The 18,105-nt window shown below is 39.8% G+C and overlaps 2 protein-coding genes across 3 annotated transcripts; one reads left to right on the plus strand and one right to left on the minus strand.

Annotated features, from left to right (window-relative positions):
* Positions 1–6,803: 6,803 nt before the first annotated feature.
* Positions 6,804–12,827, minus strand: higd1a (HIG1 hypoxia inducible domain family, member 1A). Of its 2 annotated transcripts, none has more exons than XM_071361524.1 (4): positions 12,718–12,827; positions 10,233–10,307; positions 9,350–9,484; positions 6,804–8,625 (listed from the first exon to the last, which is right to left on the minus strand). In XM_071361524.1, exons 1-4 carry the CDS (start codon positions 12,734–12,736, stop codon positions 8,534–8,536), a joined length of 321 nt encoding a protein of 106 aa, XP_071217625.1. In that variant the 5' UTR covers positions 12,737–12,827; the 3' UTR covers positions 6,804–8,533. The 2 variants fall into 2 exon arrangements, with proteins under 2 accessions (XP_071217625.1, XP_071217626.1); XM_071361525.1 differs by lacking the exon at positions 12,718–12,827 and adding an exon at positions 10,830–11,100.
* On the plus strand, positions 11,853–13,460 carry LOC139550568 (atypical chemokine receptor 2). The gene is made up of 2 exons (XM_071361523.1): positions 11,853–12,005; positions 12,114–13,460. Exons 1-2 carry the CDS (start codon positions 11,976–11,978, stop codon positions 13,245–13,247), a joined length of 1,164 nt encoding a protein of 387 aa, XP_071217624.1. The 5' UTR covers positions 11,853–11,975; the 3' UTR covers positions 13,248–13,460.
* Positions 13,461–18,105: the final 4,645 nt, after the last annotated feature.

Raw genomic sequence — 18,105 nt, forward strand, 5'->3', positions numbered from 1 at the left:
GTGCCGTCATCATTGCTTTGCACAAAAAGGGCTTCACAGGCAAGGATATTGCTGCCAGTAAGATTGCACCTAAATCAACCATTTATCAGATCATCAAGAACTTCAAGGAGAGCGGTTCAATTGTTGTGAAGAAGGCTTCAGGGTGCCCAAGAAAGTCCAGCAAGCGCCAGGACCGTCTCCTAAAGTTGATTCAGCTGCGGGATCGGGGCACCACCAGTACAGAGCTTGTTCAGGAATGGCAGCAGGCAGGTGTGAGTGCATCTGCACGCACAGTGAGGCGAAGACTTTTGGAGGATGGCCTGGTGTCAAGAAGGGCAGCAAAGAAGCCATATTCTGCAAAAGGTACAGGGATTGGACTGCTGAGGACTGGGGTAAAGTCCTTTTCTCTGATGAATCCCCTTTCCGATATTTTGGGGCATCCGGAAAAAAGCTTGTCCGGAGAAGACAAGGTGAGCGCTACCATCAGTCCTGTGTCATGCCAACAGTAAAGCATCCTGAGATCATTCATGTGTGGGGTTGCTTCTCAGCCATGGGAGTGGGCTCACTCACAATTTTGCCTAAGAACACAGCCATGAATAAAGAATGGTACCAACACATCCTCCGAGAGCAACTTCTCCCAACCATCCAGGAACAGTTTGGTGACGAACAATGCCTTTTCCAGCATGATGGAGCACCTTGCCATAAGGCAAAAGTGATAACTAAGTGGCTCGGAGAACAAAACATCGATATTTTGGGTCCATGGCCAGGAAACTCCCCAGACCTTAATCCCATTGAGAACTTGTGGTCAATCCTCAAGAGGCGGGTGCACAAACAAAAACCCACAAATTCTGACAAACTCCAAGCATTGATTATGCCAGAATGGGCTGCCATCAGTCAGGATGTGGCCCAGAAGTTAATTGACTGCATGCCAGGGCGGATTGCAGAGGTCTTGAAAAAGAAGGGTATTGACTATATTGACTCTTTGCATCAACTTCATGTAATTGTCAATAAAAGCCTTTGACACTTATGAAATGCTTGTAATTATACTTCAGTATTCCATAGTAACATCTGACTAAAAATATCTAAAGACACTGAGGCAGCAGACTTTGTGAAAATTAATATTTGTGTCATTCTCAACTTTTGGCCACGACTGTGGGTAGGGTGTCCGAATTGAAGTATCTAGGTATGTGGTTTGATGAGAGGCTTCCGTGGAAGTTGAGTATTTTTAAATTTAGTGCAGGAAGGTGCAGAACCTCATGAGGGCAGTGGCAGGATGTGATTGGGGGTCAAATAGACAAACACTGTTGTGTATGTACCAGTCATTGATCAGGTCATTTTTGGATCATGGGTGCTTTGTATATGGATCAGCAGCCAAAACGGTACTATAGTGCCTGGATAGGATACAGTCAAGGGCATTGAGATTGTGTGTGGGTGCCTTCAGAACGACACCTGTTGAGGCATTACAAGTGGATAGTGAGGAACTGCCACTGAGGATAAGGCAGAACAAACTTGCATTAGCGTAATTGGGCGAGGTTGAAAGGGAGTTCAGAAGGACATCCTGCGGTCACAGTAACTGGGGAATTCTGGGAGCTAGGAATGGGTAAGCAGAGGGAGAACGGGTGGACAATCGGGCAGAAAGTGGTAGAATATGAACTGGGGGAGAGAGAGATAGGGCCAGCAATTGCATTGGGGAACGTTCCTCCATGGCTGTTTCCGAAACCATGTGTAGATGTGCACATGATTGAGGGCAGGAGAGAATGGGGTGAGGACGTGAGACGGCGTGTGGAGAGATATATAGATAATCATTTTTATTTGTTTTTAAGGATATACTGTATAGAGATGGTTCAAAGGATCCAGTCAGTGGTAGGGTGGGGGCAGGGGTGTATATCCCAGATTTCAATGTTAGAGTATGTAAGAGGTTATAAACTGATTATGTGTCAGTGTATGCGGCCGAGTTGATGACCATGATTATAGATTTGAGATGGGTGGAAGAGGTGAAACGACATACCAGAGTGGTGATCTGCTCTAATTTGGCTGCAGTGTTCAGTAGTGTGAATACAGGCAGGTTGGATAAAGGAGACATGTTTGTGGAGATGATGGTGTTGTTAATGGGATTGGAGAGGATGGGTTCCCTCCCATGTGGGTGTGGATAGTAATGAGAAGGCCGATGTAGTGGCTAAGAGTGCTGTGACGAGAGAGTGGGTAGATGTTCAGGTTCTGCTGGCCCACAGTTAAGTAAAGTCCTTGATTGGGGGCCAAAGGGCTTGATCTTTGGCAAAGGGAGTGGGATGCTCATAGTAAGCGGAGGCAATTTTATCACGTTCACCTGTCAGTAAAGGAAGAGGTGGGGAGTATGGGATGTAGGAGAGAGGAAGTTGTGTGGAGTGGACTACGGTTTGGGCACACAGGTTTGAATGCCACGTTGTGCATAAGGAAACATGAAACAGGTCTGTGTGATGTGTGTTTAGTGGAGGAAACAGTGGAGCATGTGTTGATATTTTGTGAACTGCATGAAGTAGATAGGGAGAGATTGTGTGAAAGGGTTTGGGTGGTGTAGTGGGGGGAGGAAAGGGGAGGAAAGTGGTGTCTAGGGCTTAATTTCACTTTCTTGGAGGAACAGGACTAATGAAGAGAATGTAATGTCGGTAGGCCATGATTGGCCTCACACTCCAGTACAATAGGTGGTGGGGTATTCACCTTAAAAGTTGGATGTTGTTAATGTTCTCAGATAACACATGGCTGAATTAAAACATCAAATGTCCACCCAGTGACTACATCTTTGCGCATGAAAAGTGGTGTTTTTGTCTTTCAACCTGTGGTATAGCATAAGACTGGAGAGCTGGTAAAATGAAAGATTGACAGTCATGTTACCAATAAGATAAGCTTTACAGTCATATCAGATGATCTGGGTGGGACTGGGTAGGTCTGACTTGCTCTTTTGCGTAATACTAACCATTGCTACCAGCATTGTGAAAGGACGCACTCAGAACACATTAGGTATTTTGAACAGATGCTTTCAAAGCCTTGGCATGAACATGTTTTGGACTGTATGTATAGCCAACACACAGTATAGGCCTATGTAATTGTGTCCTGTTTGTGCAATATTTTCTAATTAGTTTTCCACTGGGAGGCAGGGACACAGGCCTACCCACTTTGGAGCCAAGCCCACCCAATCAGGTTGAGCAAAAACTAAAAAGAACACTGTCACCTTCGTTTAGAGATGGATTGGACCAAGGTGCAGCGTGGTAGGCGTACATCATACATTTATTAAATGAACACCAAAAACAAGAAAGAATAAATGACACGTAAAGTTTTGTAGCGCTAACACAGCAACTAACCAAAAACAAGATCCCACAACCTAAAAGTGGAAAAGGCTGCCTAAGTATGATCCCCAATCAGAGACAACGATAGACAGCTGCCTCTGATTGGGAACCATACCCGGCCAACAAAGAAATAGAAAAACTAGAATGCCCACCCAAATCACACCCCGACCTAACTGTCACGCCCTGACCGTAGATTGCTTTGTATGTTTCTATTTTTAGTTTGGTCAGGGTGTGATGTGGGTGGGTATTCTATGTTGTAGGTCTAGGTTTTCTATTTCTATGTGTTTGGCCTGGTATGGTTCTCAATCAGAGGCAGCTGTCTATCGTTGTCTCTGAGAGCCATACTTAGGTAGCCTGTTTTACCACTTTTGTTTGTGGGTGGTTATTTTCTGGTTAGTGTTGCACCTGTCAGAATTGGTTGTTTTGTTGTTTTTGTTCGTGTATTCATCTTGATTAAATGTATTACGTACCACGCTGCACTTTGGTCCTCTTCTCTTTCTCCAGACGACAATCGTTACACTAACCAAATAGAGAAATAAAAAGGCTCTCTAAGGTCAGGGCGTGACAAACACATAATTACTACAAAAGGAACCAGTTTATAATTCCTCATGGCCTGCTATGTGGAGCGGGGGAGGGGAACTTACTGAAGTAGTTAGACATTTACAGAGTTTGCCTCTGAGAGAGGGCTGTGAGATGGTGTGATAAAAGTCACCAGCAGGGAATTTGTAGCAAAGTTTAGGCTGGGTGTTAACGTTAAGTATATTGCTTTTACATAACAGTAATGTAGTGATGTGTATCTTAGCAATATCGATCCTTTTGTATTCCTTTATTTTTTTCTCCACGGAGAGGATGATGACGTTTAGGAGCAAATCACCCCCCAAATCAAATCAAATGTTATTAGTCACATGCGCCGAATACAACAGGTGTAGACCTTACAGTGAAATGCTTCCTTACGAGCCCCTAACCCACAATGCAGTTTAAAAAAAATATGAGTAAGAATAAGAAATAAAAGTAACAAGTAATTAAAGAGCAGCAGTAAAATAACAATAGCGACACTATACACAGTGGGGTGCCGGTACAGAGTCAGTGTGCGGGGGCACCGGTAAGTTGAGGTAATATGTACATGTAGGTAGAATTATTAAAGTGACTGGAGGGGGGCGGGCAATGCAAATAGTCTGGGTAGCCATTTGATTAGATGTTCAGGAGTCTTATGACTTGGAGCTAGAAGATGTTGAGAAGCCTCTTGGACCCAGATTTGCCGCTCCGGTACCGCTTGCCGTGCGGTAGCAGAGAGAACAGTCTATGACTAGGGTGGCTGGAGTCTTTGACAATTTTTAGGGCCTTCCTCTGACACCGCCTGGTATAGAGGTCCTGGATGGCAGGAAGCTTGGTCCCAGTGATGTACTGGGCCGTACTCACTACCCTCTGTAGTGCCTTGCGGTCGGAGACCGAGCAGTTGCCATACCAGGCAGTGATGCAACCAGTCAGGATGCTTTCGATGGTGCAGCTGTAGAACCTTTTGAGGATCTGAGGACCCATGCCAAATCTTTTCAGTCTACTGAGGGGGAATAGGTTTTGTCGTGCCCTCTTCCCGACTGTCTTGGTGTGCTTGGACCATGTTAGTTTGTTGGTGATGTGGACACCAAGGAACTTGAAGCTCTCAACCTGCTCCCCCTGCCGGTCAAGGTCTTCACCCTCCCCTGCCAGATCCACAACCCCCACTGCTGTCTCTAATGATGGTTCAAGATCCAGCAGTTTACACTCCTCTTCCACTACCTCCACTGCAGGCCCTGGCTCCACTCCTCTCTCAGACAGTTCATCTAGAGGTGGGGGGACAGGGAGGACAACTAGGCCTCAACAGAGAAGATGGAGGAGCAGAGGTAGAGGCACTGGAACCAGCACTGGAACCAGCACAACAGAGGGAGATGAACCTGAGGACAGATGGCACACACGCATTGAAGATTATGTGGACCCAGGTTCACTTGGATGTCCTTTGACACACGACAGTGTTTGAGAGCGGTTGATATTGTAGAAATTGTGTTTTTACAGTGACCAATAACTTTTAGGCATATTCAATGTGTAATAGCAATGGATTTCCCTAATTTACATACTTAGGACACTTTGGAGAGGTTGAGGGGACACTTGGATATGTCCCTTGACCGCAACTAATACCCATTAATAAAACATCTGTAAAGTTCAAGCTGTTGTGTCTATCAATCCCATTTTTTCCAGAAGTTTTAGACTTTTTGTGGAAGCCATCTGATGTGTTTCTAGCTTTATTCATCAATAATTGACTTACATGTTGTCCAAAAAACAGTTTGTGTGTGCTTGAACTTGTGTGATCTGAACTGTGCCATTCCTATCTATGTTCTGACCATTACTTTATAATCTCCCAGATGATTTATTTCTAATGACACCAAGTTTATGCATGTCCTTATGTAACTGCTCATTAAAAGCACTTACATTTGGGTATGTCTATTTAGGCGGAAATCTATATTTTTGCCATTACATTTAAGAGGTTTTAAGCTAGCTAGTTACTGTTATGTTGTAGCTAAACGCGGAACTAATTAACATCTGCTTCCTGTTATAACATCTAACGCTAAGAAGGTTGTTTAAAATGAAGATATCTGTGGTTATAAGCTTGTTTTGGGGTCAGTGCTTTTTGGGATCATTGTCCCAGGACATAGACATGTCCTTATATGGGCAGAAAGTTTACATGCTTGTTAATCTAACTGTGCTGTCCAATTTACAGTAGCTATAACAGTGAGTGAAAAAATACCATGCTATTGTTTGAGGAGAGTGCACAACAAAACTTTATCACGGCAACTGGTTTGATACATTTACCTCTGAAGGTAAATAATGTACTTACATTCAGTAATCTTGCTCTGATTTGTCATCCTGAGGGTCCCAGAGATAAAATATAGCATAGTTTTGTTTGATAAAATCCATTTTTATATTCAAATGTAAGAACTGGTTCTACAGTTTGTGCTGTGTCTGGGTATGTCATTTTAGGCGATTTTTTTTTTAAAGGGTCCGATTCTTAAGAGGTTTTAACCCTTAACCATCTTGAATTTTAACTTCAACGGTAGTGTGGACGTCCCCCACGGATCCCGATTGGCATGGACTGTCGTTTTGGTAGTGGCGACGCACTTCCTAGTCCCATCGAATGCTATCATTTCCATGGCAACGTGCTCTTCCTTGGAGGCACGCACGGTGCAACAGGTCAACAGGCGGGGAGAGGACCAGGCTCCGTGTCCAGTCTGATGTTTTTGCCAGACATACTGGATGATCAAATCATAGACATACAGTAGACCTACGTCATTCAATCAAACACATGACCATTTTGATTTGGCAACCTGTGTGCCAGTGCATTCAGCATTATCAGTCTACAGTTATTATTGAAACCCATAATAATCCAAAGTACATTAGAATGAGTGTGATGAAGTGGGTTAATATTGTTTTCTGACTGATTTTCTAAAGTAATATTGTCATACACAACACTTAATAATAATTTGTATTTATTTCACACACTATTGTTGATGAATATGTTCCAGTGCACTCAACATTGGGAGAGAGAATGACTTATAACATAGATAGTAAAAATATCATCAGTTTGTAGACAATGCCTTAAATGCAGTTCCATCAAAGTTATGATTATAGGCCCACTGCCCAATTACTTACTCTGTATAAACAATTCAGCCATTAGCTGTGTGAGACCATTTTATTACAGAATATCAACTTATCTTTCTATCAGAAAACAAAAATCACACAAGGATATCTTTTGAGATCCTGATTTAGGTAGTCCGAGTGCCAGACTAAGAGTGTGTTAGCCTCTCCTATTGTCAGGTCACAGGTCACTACCACCTATTAGGGGGATGCTTTATTGCACTCATAAGTAAAGGCCATTTGACAATAGTAAGGTGCAACACATATTTTTCATTGGTAAAATGCAATACATAAAGATGTACTAGGCAGAAATCGCTCCGCCATTTCCTGGTTGCTAAATCGTAAAAATTCTAATAGTTTGTCTAATTTCAGTGTATGTGACAAAACAAGCAAGTATAGTGTAGAGAATCATTGTACCGTCTAAACTGCTGTGAAATGTATTTTCACATAGGCAAAAATATTGTATGTTCAGTTGTTTGAAGCTGGTGCACAAAACCGAAAGTAAAAGTTGCAAAAATTAAACTTAAAAGTGGAAAGCATAGAAATAGTGCACATAGAATAGATCTACCGCTAGACTTGCTGTCAATGAGTGACAAATCGATTACTCACATTTATATGTGAATTTTGTCAGGTCACCCAAAAAGTTACACATTGCAGCTTTAATAATAGAGTGAATCTAAATAATGTAACAATCAACCAATAAAATAAACAAATACAATAAAATATCCTTCCAAAGGAAATCCAGAAAAGCATTCAGAGTGACGATTGGAATAGTGGTGGTTGACCAAGACCTGTGTCCTAATAACAGCTGGTTGTCTTGTACCAACAGTCACTTCAACTCAAACTACCTAATAGCCTTTGCTGATCCAGAGCATGTTATATAGCCCTCAAACTCAACTCTGGAACTCAAAGCCAGTTCCACTGTATTTTTTCATTGTTCCCCTTTAATCAGAGGCTGGGACAATAGGTGCGTGCAATTAATTGTCAGGTAGAATAGAACCAGCAGGCTTCGGACCTCGTAGGGTAAGAGTACCCGTTTTATAGCATCAAATGGCTGTTTGCTCCTCATTTGATAACCAGATGTAACTAACATCCTTAGCAATAAATATTTCATACAACATCCTGTGACCTATCCCAAAATATTGTTCTCTTAAAATCTAAAACTATTTTTTAGAATGTGAGTTTCCACTACCACTTGTCCTCTAGTCAACCAAGTACCTTCAACAGACTTGCATTCACAATAATCTCATACATCATGTTTTGTGTGTCACTAAGCTGCAATACCATCTCAGGTAGTTACAGTTGGCTCATATCTATGTCTCATCAAAGTGACAACCCTCAGGAAACACACACAAAACTGAGTTGAGGTAAGGCACGGCATCTTCGTATAAAAAGAGTGCAGTAGACATTCTTGTTGAGTGAGAATTCCTTAAAACTACCTAGTACATTAAGAGGTGTGTTATATGTGGGAAAGATGTGTAGATATACAACTTATGGCAAACTGAGATAATATTAAGGGGACATACAAAATATCAATCCAAAAGAGTCCATATTCATTTATCGGGTTATTTGTGTTGAAATGCAGTCTGCTGTTGCAATGCCTTCAGTTCTTCTCTTGGCTTCACAATGTAGTCTTTGTACATGGAATAAATGACACCTGAAAAACAGAGGGAAGAAAATGTTAAATAAAGATAATTTCCAAAACTGGTAAATAAAATTACATTGTATTGGAGCTGCTGTACCTATTAAATAAGAAAGTGTACATTTCATGCGGTAGACTTTTTCATGTAACATAGCAACATAATGACTACATCTGCAGGGTGAAAGGCTTTCAGACTAGTTTATATCTAGAATAATAATGTATCAAAATAACAGTTTCCACATCCTGTGCGATCTGATCAGTAGCCAAATCTGTTTTGGGACAGATACATTTCGCCAGAAACCTTACAACACTGTGCTAAAATATTTCAATTTGGCATGTGCCAGAAAACTGGTGCCTGCAACGTTAAATAACATTACAACCTCATCCAATCACAATGTGGACACATGACACATTTAAAGGTCATGTGTGAACACAAAGGTATTTTATCAAATACAGATTTCAAGTTTAATACCAGTGGGGTGTTCCAGAAAGCAGGACCATTAAATTACCAAGCAAACTTTGATAAATATAGCTCTTGATTTTCTAAATTATTTAGAATGCTAAACTTGAATATGGGTTGTTGGTTGTCGAGTCAATTATTTAAAGTGAATATTTCTCAAATATTAAGTTATTTCATTATTTTTGGGACAGTTAGCTACCTGGCTTACTTATTGATCCTGCTTTCTGGAACAGCCCCTAGGTGTCAACAGGGTCCAACAGCCTGTAATACTGTACATACCAATGGTCATAGCTCCCACCACAAATCCTTGGGCCATAACACGCATGTGGATAAGGTGCACTGACATCTTCATGTCTCCACGGCTCTTCAACTTGTAAAGTCTGTAGCCCACAATGGAAAAGAATCCTGCCATCCCTAAAAAAAACAAAAAAAAGCTTTGTACACAATATTTTTTTTATTTCACCTTTATTTAACCAGGTAGGCTAGTTGAGAACAAGTTCTCATTTACAATTGCGACCTGGCCAAGATAAAGCATAGCAGTGTGAACAGACAACAACACAGAGTTACACAATATAAAGGATGACTGGGCATATAGGACAATGGCAATTGAAGACATACAGTCAATATCTACATCAATAAAAAACAAAAAACAACCAATTTGCAGGTCCATAAAGGTGCATGAGAAAACTATGATGGATATGGGCTACAGGTGTGGTTGTGTGTGCTGTGTATATAAATTATTGGTAGTATACACTAGATGACTGACATGGGGCACTGTTTTAAAGCCACCATCTTGGCAATCCCCCACCGTTGTAAAAAATATTTTAGAAGCAATGGAAATGAATTTGTCAATGTCTACATTTGTTTTTGCCACGTTCATTCTATTACAGAGACTTTAATGCATACTTTTACATATTATGTGAGCTAAAAATAATTTAAAACATTTTCCTTAAAGTATCATTTTTATAAAGTTCTAATGTCACTGTCCGCACTACAACAACAAAATACTTAATACATGTAATTTTGTCCTTGAAACATTTAATTGAAACACTGTAGAATTCCAAACATTACTATGGAGACTGCTTCTTCTGGGGAGTGACAATATGGCCAATACATTGCATCAGCAATCCAGGGTTTACGTACAACATTTTATACTACTCACCTATTGGGACAAAAGGATTCTCCTTCACCTTTCGCATAAACTTAGATTCTTCTTCGTCATATGCAGACATCTTGGCTGAAACCAGAAAATTATAATTACTCAGAGGTACTGTACTTTATAACATAAGTTTACCAAAGACGTTATTCACAATGATTGTCTCACTACATCAACGACACAGATAATTACATTAAATAGGCTATTAGCAGTAATATTATTGGAAAATATTGGGACATACTTATAGGTCTCAGTAGGCCTATTTGAGCTTGTAAAACCTACAACACCAAACGTAATCAATAACTTGAAGTAGAAGTTCAGATATCAGTAACATGGTGTTCTCTTGGAAAATACAGTAAAACGTCGATTTATTTCAAGGACTGTTAGGATGTAACCTAATAGTTAATATCAGAGATTAAAGCAATGTGATAATGTAATACAGAATAACATTATAATTCATTCATTTTGGCTTAGCTATATAAGAGTTCCCACGTCGATGACACTTTTGAATGAAGGTCAAAGGAAACTGTTTCATAGTAAATATCACTTGTGATACCCTAAATAAAGACAACATCCGACATTAGAATGAACATTCATTCTTACCGTTTTGTCAAACTTCTATTGAAGATAATGGATCCGGACTGATTCTGTATGCGCTACACAGCAAATAGACACCGCGCTGTCCTTACATTGAGCAACTCAAACAGCAGTCCAAAATGAAGTAACATTTTCACACACATGTGACGTAGGCTGTCTTTTTCCATTGAATTATCTCACACGTTTAGCCAATAAAAACCTCTCAACCTTTTTAAATTAATTTGTTCAATCTCTTGATTATTATGCCTTGTTTATTGTACATTTTATTATGGCTTTCCCTGGAAAATAATAAACTCGAGCTGCAAATAAACTAAATCGTTCACAGAAGAAAATCTGTATGAATTGTAGTACGGGGGGAATTACAAAATCGGTTATAACAGAGCATATACCTCCAAATAAAACGTGTTTATTAACTCCGAGATACACATGTGTACGTATGTATTTAAGGATCAGAGTATACATTTATTTTTGAGCTACTTACATTTACACTTACATAAACGTCGTTTTAAAGTTTATTGGAACGCCATTTCCCAGAGTGCAAAACTAAACGGGGGGGGGGGGCGTGGTGTTATAAAATAGCTTGTCCCATCGGATGTGCGCATTCGCCACGTGCTAGAACAGAATGTGCCCTAGTTATTTTGCATCTCGTGCTGTGAATCGATTTGCATGAAATTATTATTTTATACAACTCAAATATCTATCATAGGTTTATATATTGATTTCAAACCTATAAACCTATCATTTAATTCAGATGTTTCCAAGAGGGTCTATAGTGGATTTTTGTTGCATTGGAAATAGAGTTTTTAAATTACAACCTGTCATGTGATAGGATACTCTAAAAGGGCAAAACATCAACATAGTATCTTGTGACATGTTTAAATAGAGGTTTTAACTATCCATTATTAATTTCTATGAACTTATTCCACAAATATGCTGTTTGATAAATTCAGATTTTGAGTTTCCATTAAGAGTTAAAAAAACACAGGATTTTACATACCTCTTATTTGTAAGAGGAAGAGGTAATGACAAATACCAGGAAACAGAGGAATGCCTTCTTACTTCAGACAAACTGCTTACTTTGTCATACCAATAGTGCTTATTACTTAAAGGCACTTTTGTATTGCTGGAACAGAACCTTTACTACTGGCTTTTATGATTTCAGAAACACTTTTGTTTCCAGAGGTAAGCCTACTCTTTTGCATGCATAAAACATCATAGAGGAATGTTGTTTCTTCTTCTTGATGGTATATCATCTGTCTGAAGTCTGTATTTCACATTTCTCCTCCTTAGATATACAACAGGATAATGGATTTAAACATCTCAGAACTGAGTGATGACTATAATTACAGCCATTATTATGACTATGGAGATGAACCATTGGACGGCTTTGGACTTTGTGAAAAGGCACACGTCAAAGTATTTGGAAGAATTTTTCTACCCGTCTCTTACATTATCATTTGCACCCTCAGCATTATAGTAAATATACTTTTTATTCCAACTTTAATCAAATCCAAACATCATAGAAAAACATTTCCTATGAGTATGGCGATTTCTGATATGTTGTTTGCATTAACACTCCCTTTTTGGGCAGTGTATGCCCATAATGAATGGATATTTGGCAATGATTCCTGCAAGACAGTTACTGCGATTTACATCACTACTTTGTACAGCAGTATCCTGTTCATCACTTGTATAAGTGTGGATAGGTATTTAGGTGTAGTATGGACTCTTTCCAACTGGAACCACTGTACACCTATGGAAAACACCTTAGTGTGCTTTGTGGTGTGGAGCCTCTCCATCTTAGCAGCAGCTCCACATTGGACCTTCGTTCAGGAACAAGAGTTTCACGGCCAGAAGATTTGCATGTACCCTTTTGGAGAGGAAAATCACTTGCCTCTGTGGAAGATTCTCATGAAGTTTCAGCTGAACGTCTTTGGGTTTCTCACACCTTTTCTGATCATGCTCTTCTGCTACCTGCGAGTCTGCTGTGCTGTAGCGAAGGTTAAAGTGGGACCGAGACGAAAAAGTCTGAAATTGGTCATGATAGTTGTTGTGGTATTTTTTGTGTTATGGTTCCCGTACAACATTGTGTCCTTTTTACACTCCTTGCAACACTTGCATGTGATTTCTAATTGTGTCACAAGCCTACATCTGGATTTCGCCATTCAGGTTACAGAGGTCATTGCCTATAGCCATGGTTTTGTAAATCCCATTGTGTATGCCTTTGTCAACAAGAGGGTTTGGAAGGGCTTTGCTAAGATGTGTGGGGGGAAATGCAGAAGAAGAACCAGTGATGAGTATGTGCTGGAGTGCTCCGATAGCACAAAGTCCATGTCAGTTCAGAGTGGAGTGATAGAGTTACAAGCAGTTCAGAGCCACCTAGAGAATAATACTAATCAACCAATAAACACAGAGCGGAGATAATCCTCCATAAGAGTTGAAATGGCTTTGCACAAATAACTGTTTACATTATAACATGTTAACTATACCTGGGGAGTTAATTGGATTATTTACAATCACTCTCTATTTACAGTGTGTTTGTGTCCTTCTATTCCTTGTATTCATATACAGTATATCATTGTACAAATAGGGGGGGTATATTGGCAAAATACATGACAATAAAGATGTTTAATATTTGAGCAGTGTTTTTGCTAACACACAGTGTACTGAAAAAAAAATTATAATAAAGTCACTCAGCATATGTGTGACACCAGTTAAACCTCTTGGCTATCTTACAAGGATAAAGTGGTGTCCTCCCTTCCTGTAACTCAGTTTCATAATGCCTGTACAGATTTTTTTTTAAATCAGGGCTATGTACAATGCATTTGAAAAGTGTTCAGACCCTTTGACTTTTTCCACATTTTGTTACATTACAGCCTTATTCTAAAATTGCTTAAATTATTTTTTCCTCATAAATCTACACACAATGCCCCATAATGACAAAACAAAAACAGGTTTTTAGAAATGTTTGCAAATGTAAAAAACAGAAATACCTTATTTACATAAGTATTCAGATCCTTTCTTATGAGACTCAAAATTGAGCTCAGGTGCATCCTGTTTCCATTGATAATCCTTGAGATGTTTCTACAACTTGATTGGAGTCCACCTGTGGTAAATTCAATTGATTGGACATGATTTGGAAAGGCACACACCTATCTATATAAGGTCTGACAGTTGACAGTGCATGTCAGAGCAAAAACCAAGCCATGAAGTCGAAGGAATTGTCCGTACAGGATTGTGTCGAGGGACAGATCTGGGGAAGGGTACCAAAACATTTCTGCAACATTGACGGTCCCCAAGAACACAGTGGCCTCCATCATTCTTAAATGGAAGAAATTTGGAACCACCAAGACTTCCTAGAGCTGGCCTCCCGGACAAACTGAGCAATAAAGGTGAAATAAAATAAAATTGGGGGAGAAGGGCCTTAGTCAGTTCCTCTGGGAAGATGGGAGAACCTTACAGAAGGACAACCATCTCTGCAGCACTCCACCAATCAGGCCTTTATGGTAGAGTGGCCAGACGGAAGCTACTCCTCAGTAAAAGACACATGACAGCCCGCTTGGAGTTTGCCAAAAGGCACCTAAAGGACTCAGACAATGGGAAACAACAAGATTGAACTCTTTGGCCTGAATGCCAAGCATCACGTCTGGAGGAAACCTGTCACCATCCCTACGGTGAAGCATGGTGGTGGCAGCATCCTGCGGTGGGGATGTTTTTCAGCAGCAGGAACTGGGAGACTAGTCAGGAACAAGGGAAAGATGAACGGAGCAAAGTACAGAGCAATCCTTGATGGAGACATGCTCTAGAGCACTCAGGACCTCAGAGTGGGATGAAGATTCACCTTCCAAACAGGACAATAACCCTAAGCACACAGACAAGTCTCTGAATGTCCTTGAGTGGTCCAACCACAGCCTGGACTTGAACAAGATCTAACATCCTCTGGAGAGACCTGAAAAAAGCTTTGCAAGGGGTCTGAATACTTTCCGAATGCACTGTATCTAGTTGGAGGATATCTACCGTATTCAAGGAATATATGTATAAAACTGCTAAAAATCTCAATGTAGCCTACTGCATCAGATTTTAATTTTTTTGTTTAAAAGTAATTTGTCACAGACTAATGCCGAGGAGGTACTTCTAAGGTCGTAGTGGAAAGAAAGCAACTTTGACCCATCAGACTTTCCACCCCAATTCCTGCCAGGACAGAACACAATCACTGAAAGTAGACCCAATTGAACAACTCTAAAATATCTCCTAGAAGACTGTCAATAATATGCAAACAACATGGACCATAGTACTGTGACCCCTAATTCCTGACAGCAGGGCAAGACACAATCACTGATAAGTAGACCCAAAGAGATTGAACTACTCTAAAATATCTTCTAGATTAGAAAACAGTCAATAATATTCAAACCACATGGACCATTGTACTGGTCAAAAGTGGTGGTGTAGTAAAATAATGGTATTTTTTGGCCATATGACAAAATAGCTCAGTTTTCCTTCAGATCCTTTTCAAAATAATGTGATTTCATATTCAGGGGTTATATTGTCAAGATACTGACAATAAAGATGTTTATTAGTTGAACTTTGCTATCACACAGTGTAATGAATAATACAAAATGTGGTTCTCACCATAATAGTTTATAAAACTGGTACAAATCTCAATGTAGCCTACAGCATTTTAATTAGTTATGTAAGTAATTTGTCACAGAGACATCTCAATTCCTGTTTCCCCAAGAGGTACTTCAATGTTCATCATAGGGGTATGAAACAAAACAGGAAGCAACTTTGACCCATCAGACTTTCCACTCCAATTCCTGCCAGGACACAATCACTGACAAGTAGTCTCAAAAAGATTATACTACAACATGGAAACAACACGGACCATTTTTCTGTGACCCCTTTGTAAAGAAGAATGTATGATCAGTGGTGGTAGATACACATGGCGAGGCGTGGCTTAACGTGACCACACACCCGAGTAGTGTACAGCAGTAGGGTATTCCCATTATTTCCATGTAATTAGTCAAACTTTGGCGGCATCCTCAGCAAACAACTGACACTTTTTGGTCGTTTCAATAAACGTTTTTAGCAGCCTCACATGTCGTTATTAACATACTTGGCAGTCACAGCAACACATTATTTGCATGATACTTATTCTGCCACTCTAATCGTCTCTTTGGCTGATAATCGAGATGTAAATTCCATGCGACAGTCTATCTGTTCATGCTAATATTTTTACGTTTCGAATGAAAGTGCTTTAGGTATGATGTAGTTTGTTGATTAAGACGGCATGGAAGTATGAAACATGACCAACCAAGCATATCCTAAATGTTTATAGAATGAATGAAAAATGAATACAGGAATTGTCTGGTTATGAATAAAGTAATTAATTTCAGATAACGGAGTACCCTATGGATGTATTCTACTCGGGGGCGTGTTCACGTTAAGCCCTGCCTCGCTGTGTGTATCTATAGCAAAATAAATGTACACTATCATTCTTGGCCAGATGGCATGTCCCAAGAGAAAATAACTCAGTTTTCCTTCAGATTCTTTTCAAAATAATTTGATTTCATATACAAGGGTTATATTGTCAAGATACTGACAATAAAGATGTTTATTAGTTGAACTTTGCTATCACACAGTGTAATGAATAATACAACAATTGTCACTCACCATAATAGTTTATAAAACTGGTACAAATCTCAATGTAGCCTACAGCATTTTAATTTGTTATGTAAGTAATTTGTCACAGACATCTCAATTCCTGTTTCCCCAAGAGGTACTTCAATGTTCATCATAGGGGTATGAAACAAAACAGGAAGCAACTTTGACCCATCAGACTTTCCACTCCAATTCCTGCCAGGACACAATCACTGACAAGTAGTCTCAAAGAGATTATACTACAACATGGAAACAACACGGACCATTTTTCTGTGACCCCTTTGTAAAGAAGAATGTATGATCAGTGGTGGTAGATACACATGGCGAGGCGTGGCTTAACGTGACCACACACCGGAGTAGTGTACAGCAGTGGGGTATTCCCATTACTTCCATGTAATTAGTCAAACTTTGGCGGCATCCGCTGCAAACAACTGACACTTTTTGGTCGATTCAATAAACGTTTTCAGCAGCCCCACATGTCGTTATTAACATACTTGGCAGTCACAGCAACACATTATTTGAAAGATACTTATTCTGCCACTCTAATCGTCTCTTTGGCTGATAATCGAGACGTACATTCCATGCGACAGTCTATCTGTTCATGCTAATATTTTTACGTTTCGAATGAAAGTGTTTTTAGGAATGATGTAGTTTGTTGATTAAGACGGCATGGAAGTATGAAAAATGGCCAACCAAGCATATCCTAAGTGTTTATAGAATGACAAAAAAAAATGAATACAGCAGTTGTCGGGTTATGAATAAAGTAAGTAATTTAAGAAATGAGTAACGGGAGTACCCTATGGATGTATGCTACTCGGGGGCTTGTTCACGTTAAACCCTGCCTCGCTGTGTGTATCTATAGCAAAACAAATGTATACTATCATTTTTGGCCAGATGGGGGCGGCATGTCCCAAGAGAAATTAACGCGGATCCTTTCTAAAATTCGGTGTTTTTAGGCTCCTCACTGACATGATAGTATAGCGTGATGTTTATGTTTATGTTTCCTCAATCATCACTCAGGGTTTCATTCATAACACATTGTTGGATGTTCTGGATATTTGTTAATACTGTCTCTAATACCACAATGTCTTTCTGAACTTCACAAATGTAGGTGCCATAACAATTTATAAAGAGGAATTGATGTGCTGCTGAAATGTAGAAAACAGGAAAAGTATAATATTTTGGATCTAAAAATAGTAATCTGTGAAACATTGAAACACTCACCCTCCAAGTTTACATTTCGCTACAGTGTACGAAGTATGGACTCATTTGGATGTGTGAAAGTCCATGAACCTCAAACCTTAAAGACATCCTCCAACGATTGTTTTACTTTTACAGTTGAAAAGCGATATCCCAAGTATAAATACAGTAAAGTACACACACTAAAGGGTCAAATACGTTTTGAGCAAAATAGTGTGTTTTAGACAACTGCAAACTTCAAGGCTTTCGGGAGTTGGTCTGATGGGATTTGTGTGATGTCACCAGCCTCCCACCTTGCTTGAGGAACACTAGAGGAGCAAAAGAGAACAAAAGAGGCAAGCCCACCCCCCCACTTGCACCATGTCATGACTTACCTGGACCACCTATTGAGATGTGCCTTTTGTTAAGTAAATCAGCTGTTAAA

This window comes from Salvelinus alpinus, chromosome 23 (genome assembly GCF_045679555.1).
Source record: "Salvelinus alpinus chromosome 23, SLU_Salpinus.1, whole genome shotgun sequence".
NCBI lineage: Eukaryota > Metazoa > Chordata > Actinopteri > Salmoniformes > Salmonidae > Salvelinus > Salvelinus alpinus.

Bases quoted from the DNA above. Each gene is read 5' to 3' on its own strand.
- LOC139550568 (XM_071361523.1), top strand. From the start codon at position 11,976: ATGATTTCAGAAACACTTTTGTTTCCAGAG. The intron at 12,006-12,113 runs GTAAGCCTACTC...TCTCCTCCTTAG, and splicing joins AAACACTTTTGTTTCCAGAG to ATATACAACAGGATAATGGA.
- higd1a (XM_071361524.1), bottom strand. The intron at 9,485-10,232 runs GTGAGTAGTATA...TGTTTTTTTTAG, and splicing joins GAATCCTTTTGTCCCAATAG to GGATGGCAGGATTCTTTTCC. The intron at 8,626-9,349 runs GTATGTACAGTA...TCTGTTTTTCAG, and splicing joins GGTGGGAGCTATGACCATTG to GTGTCATTTATTCCATGTAC.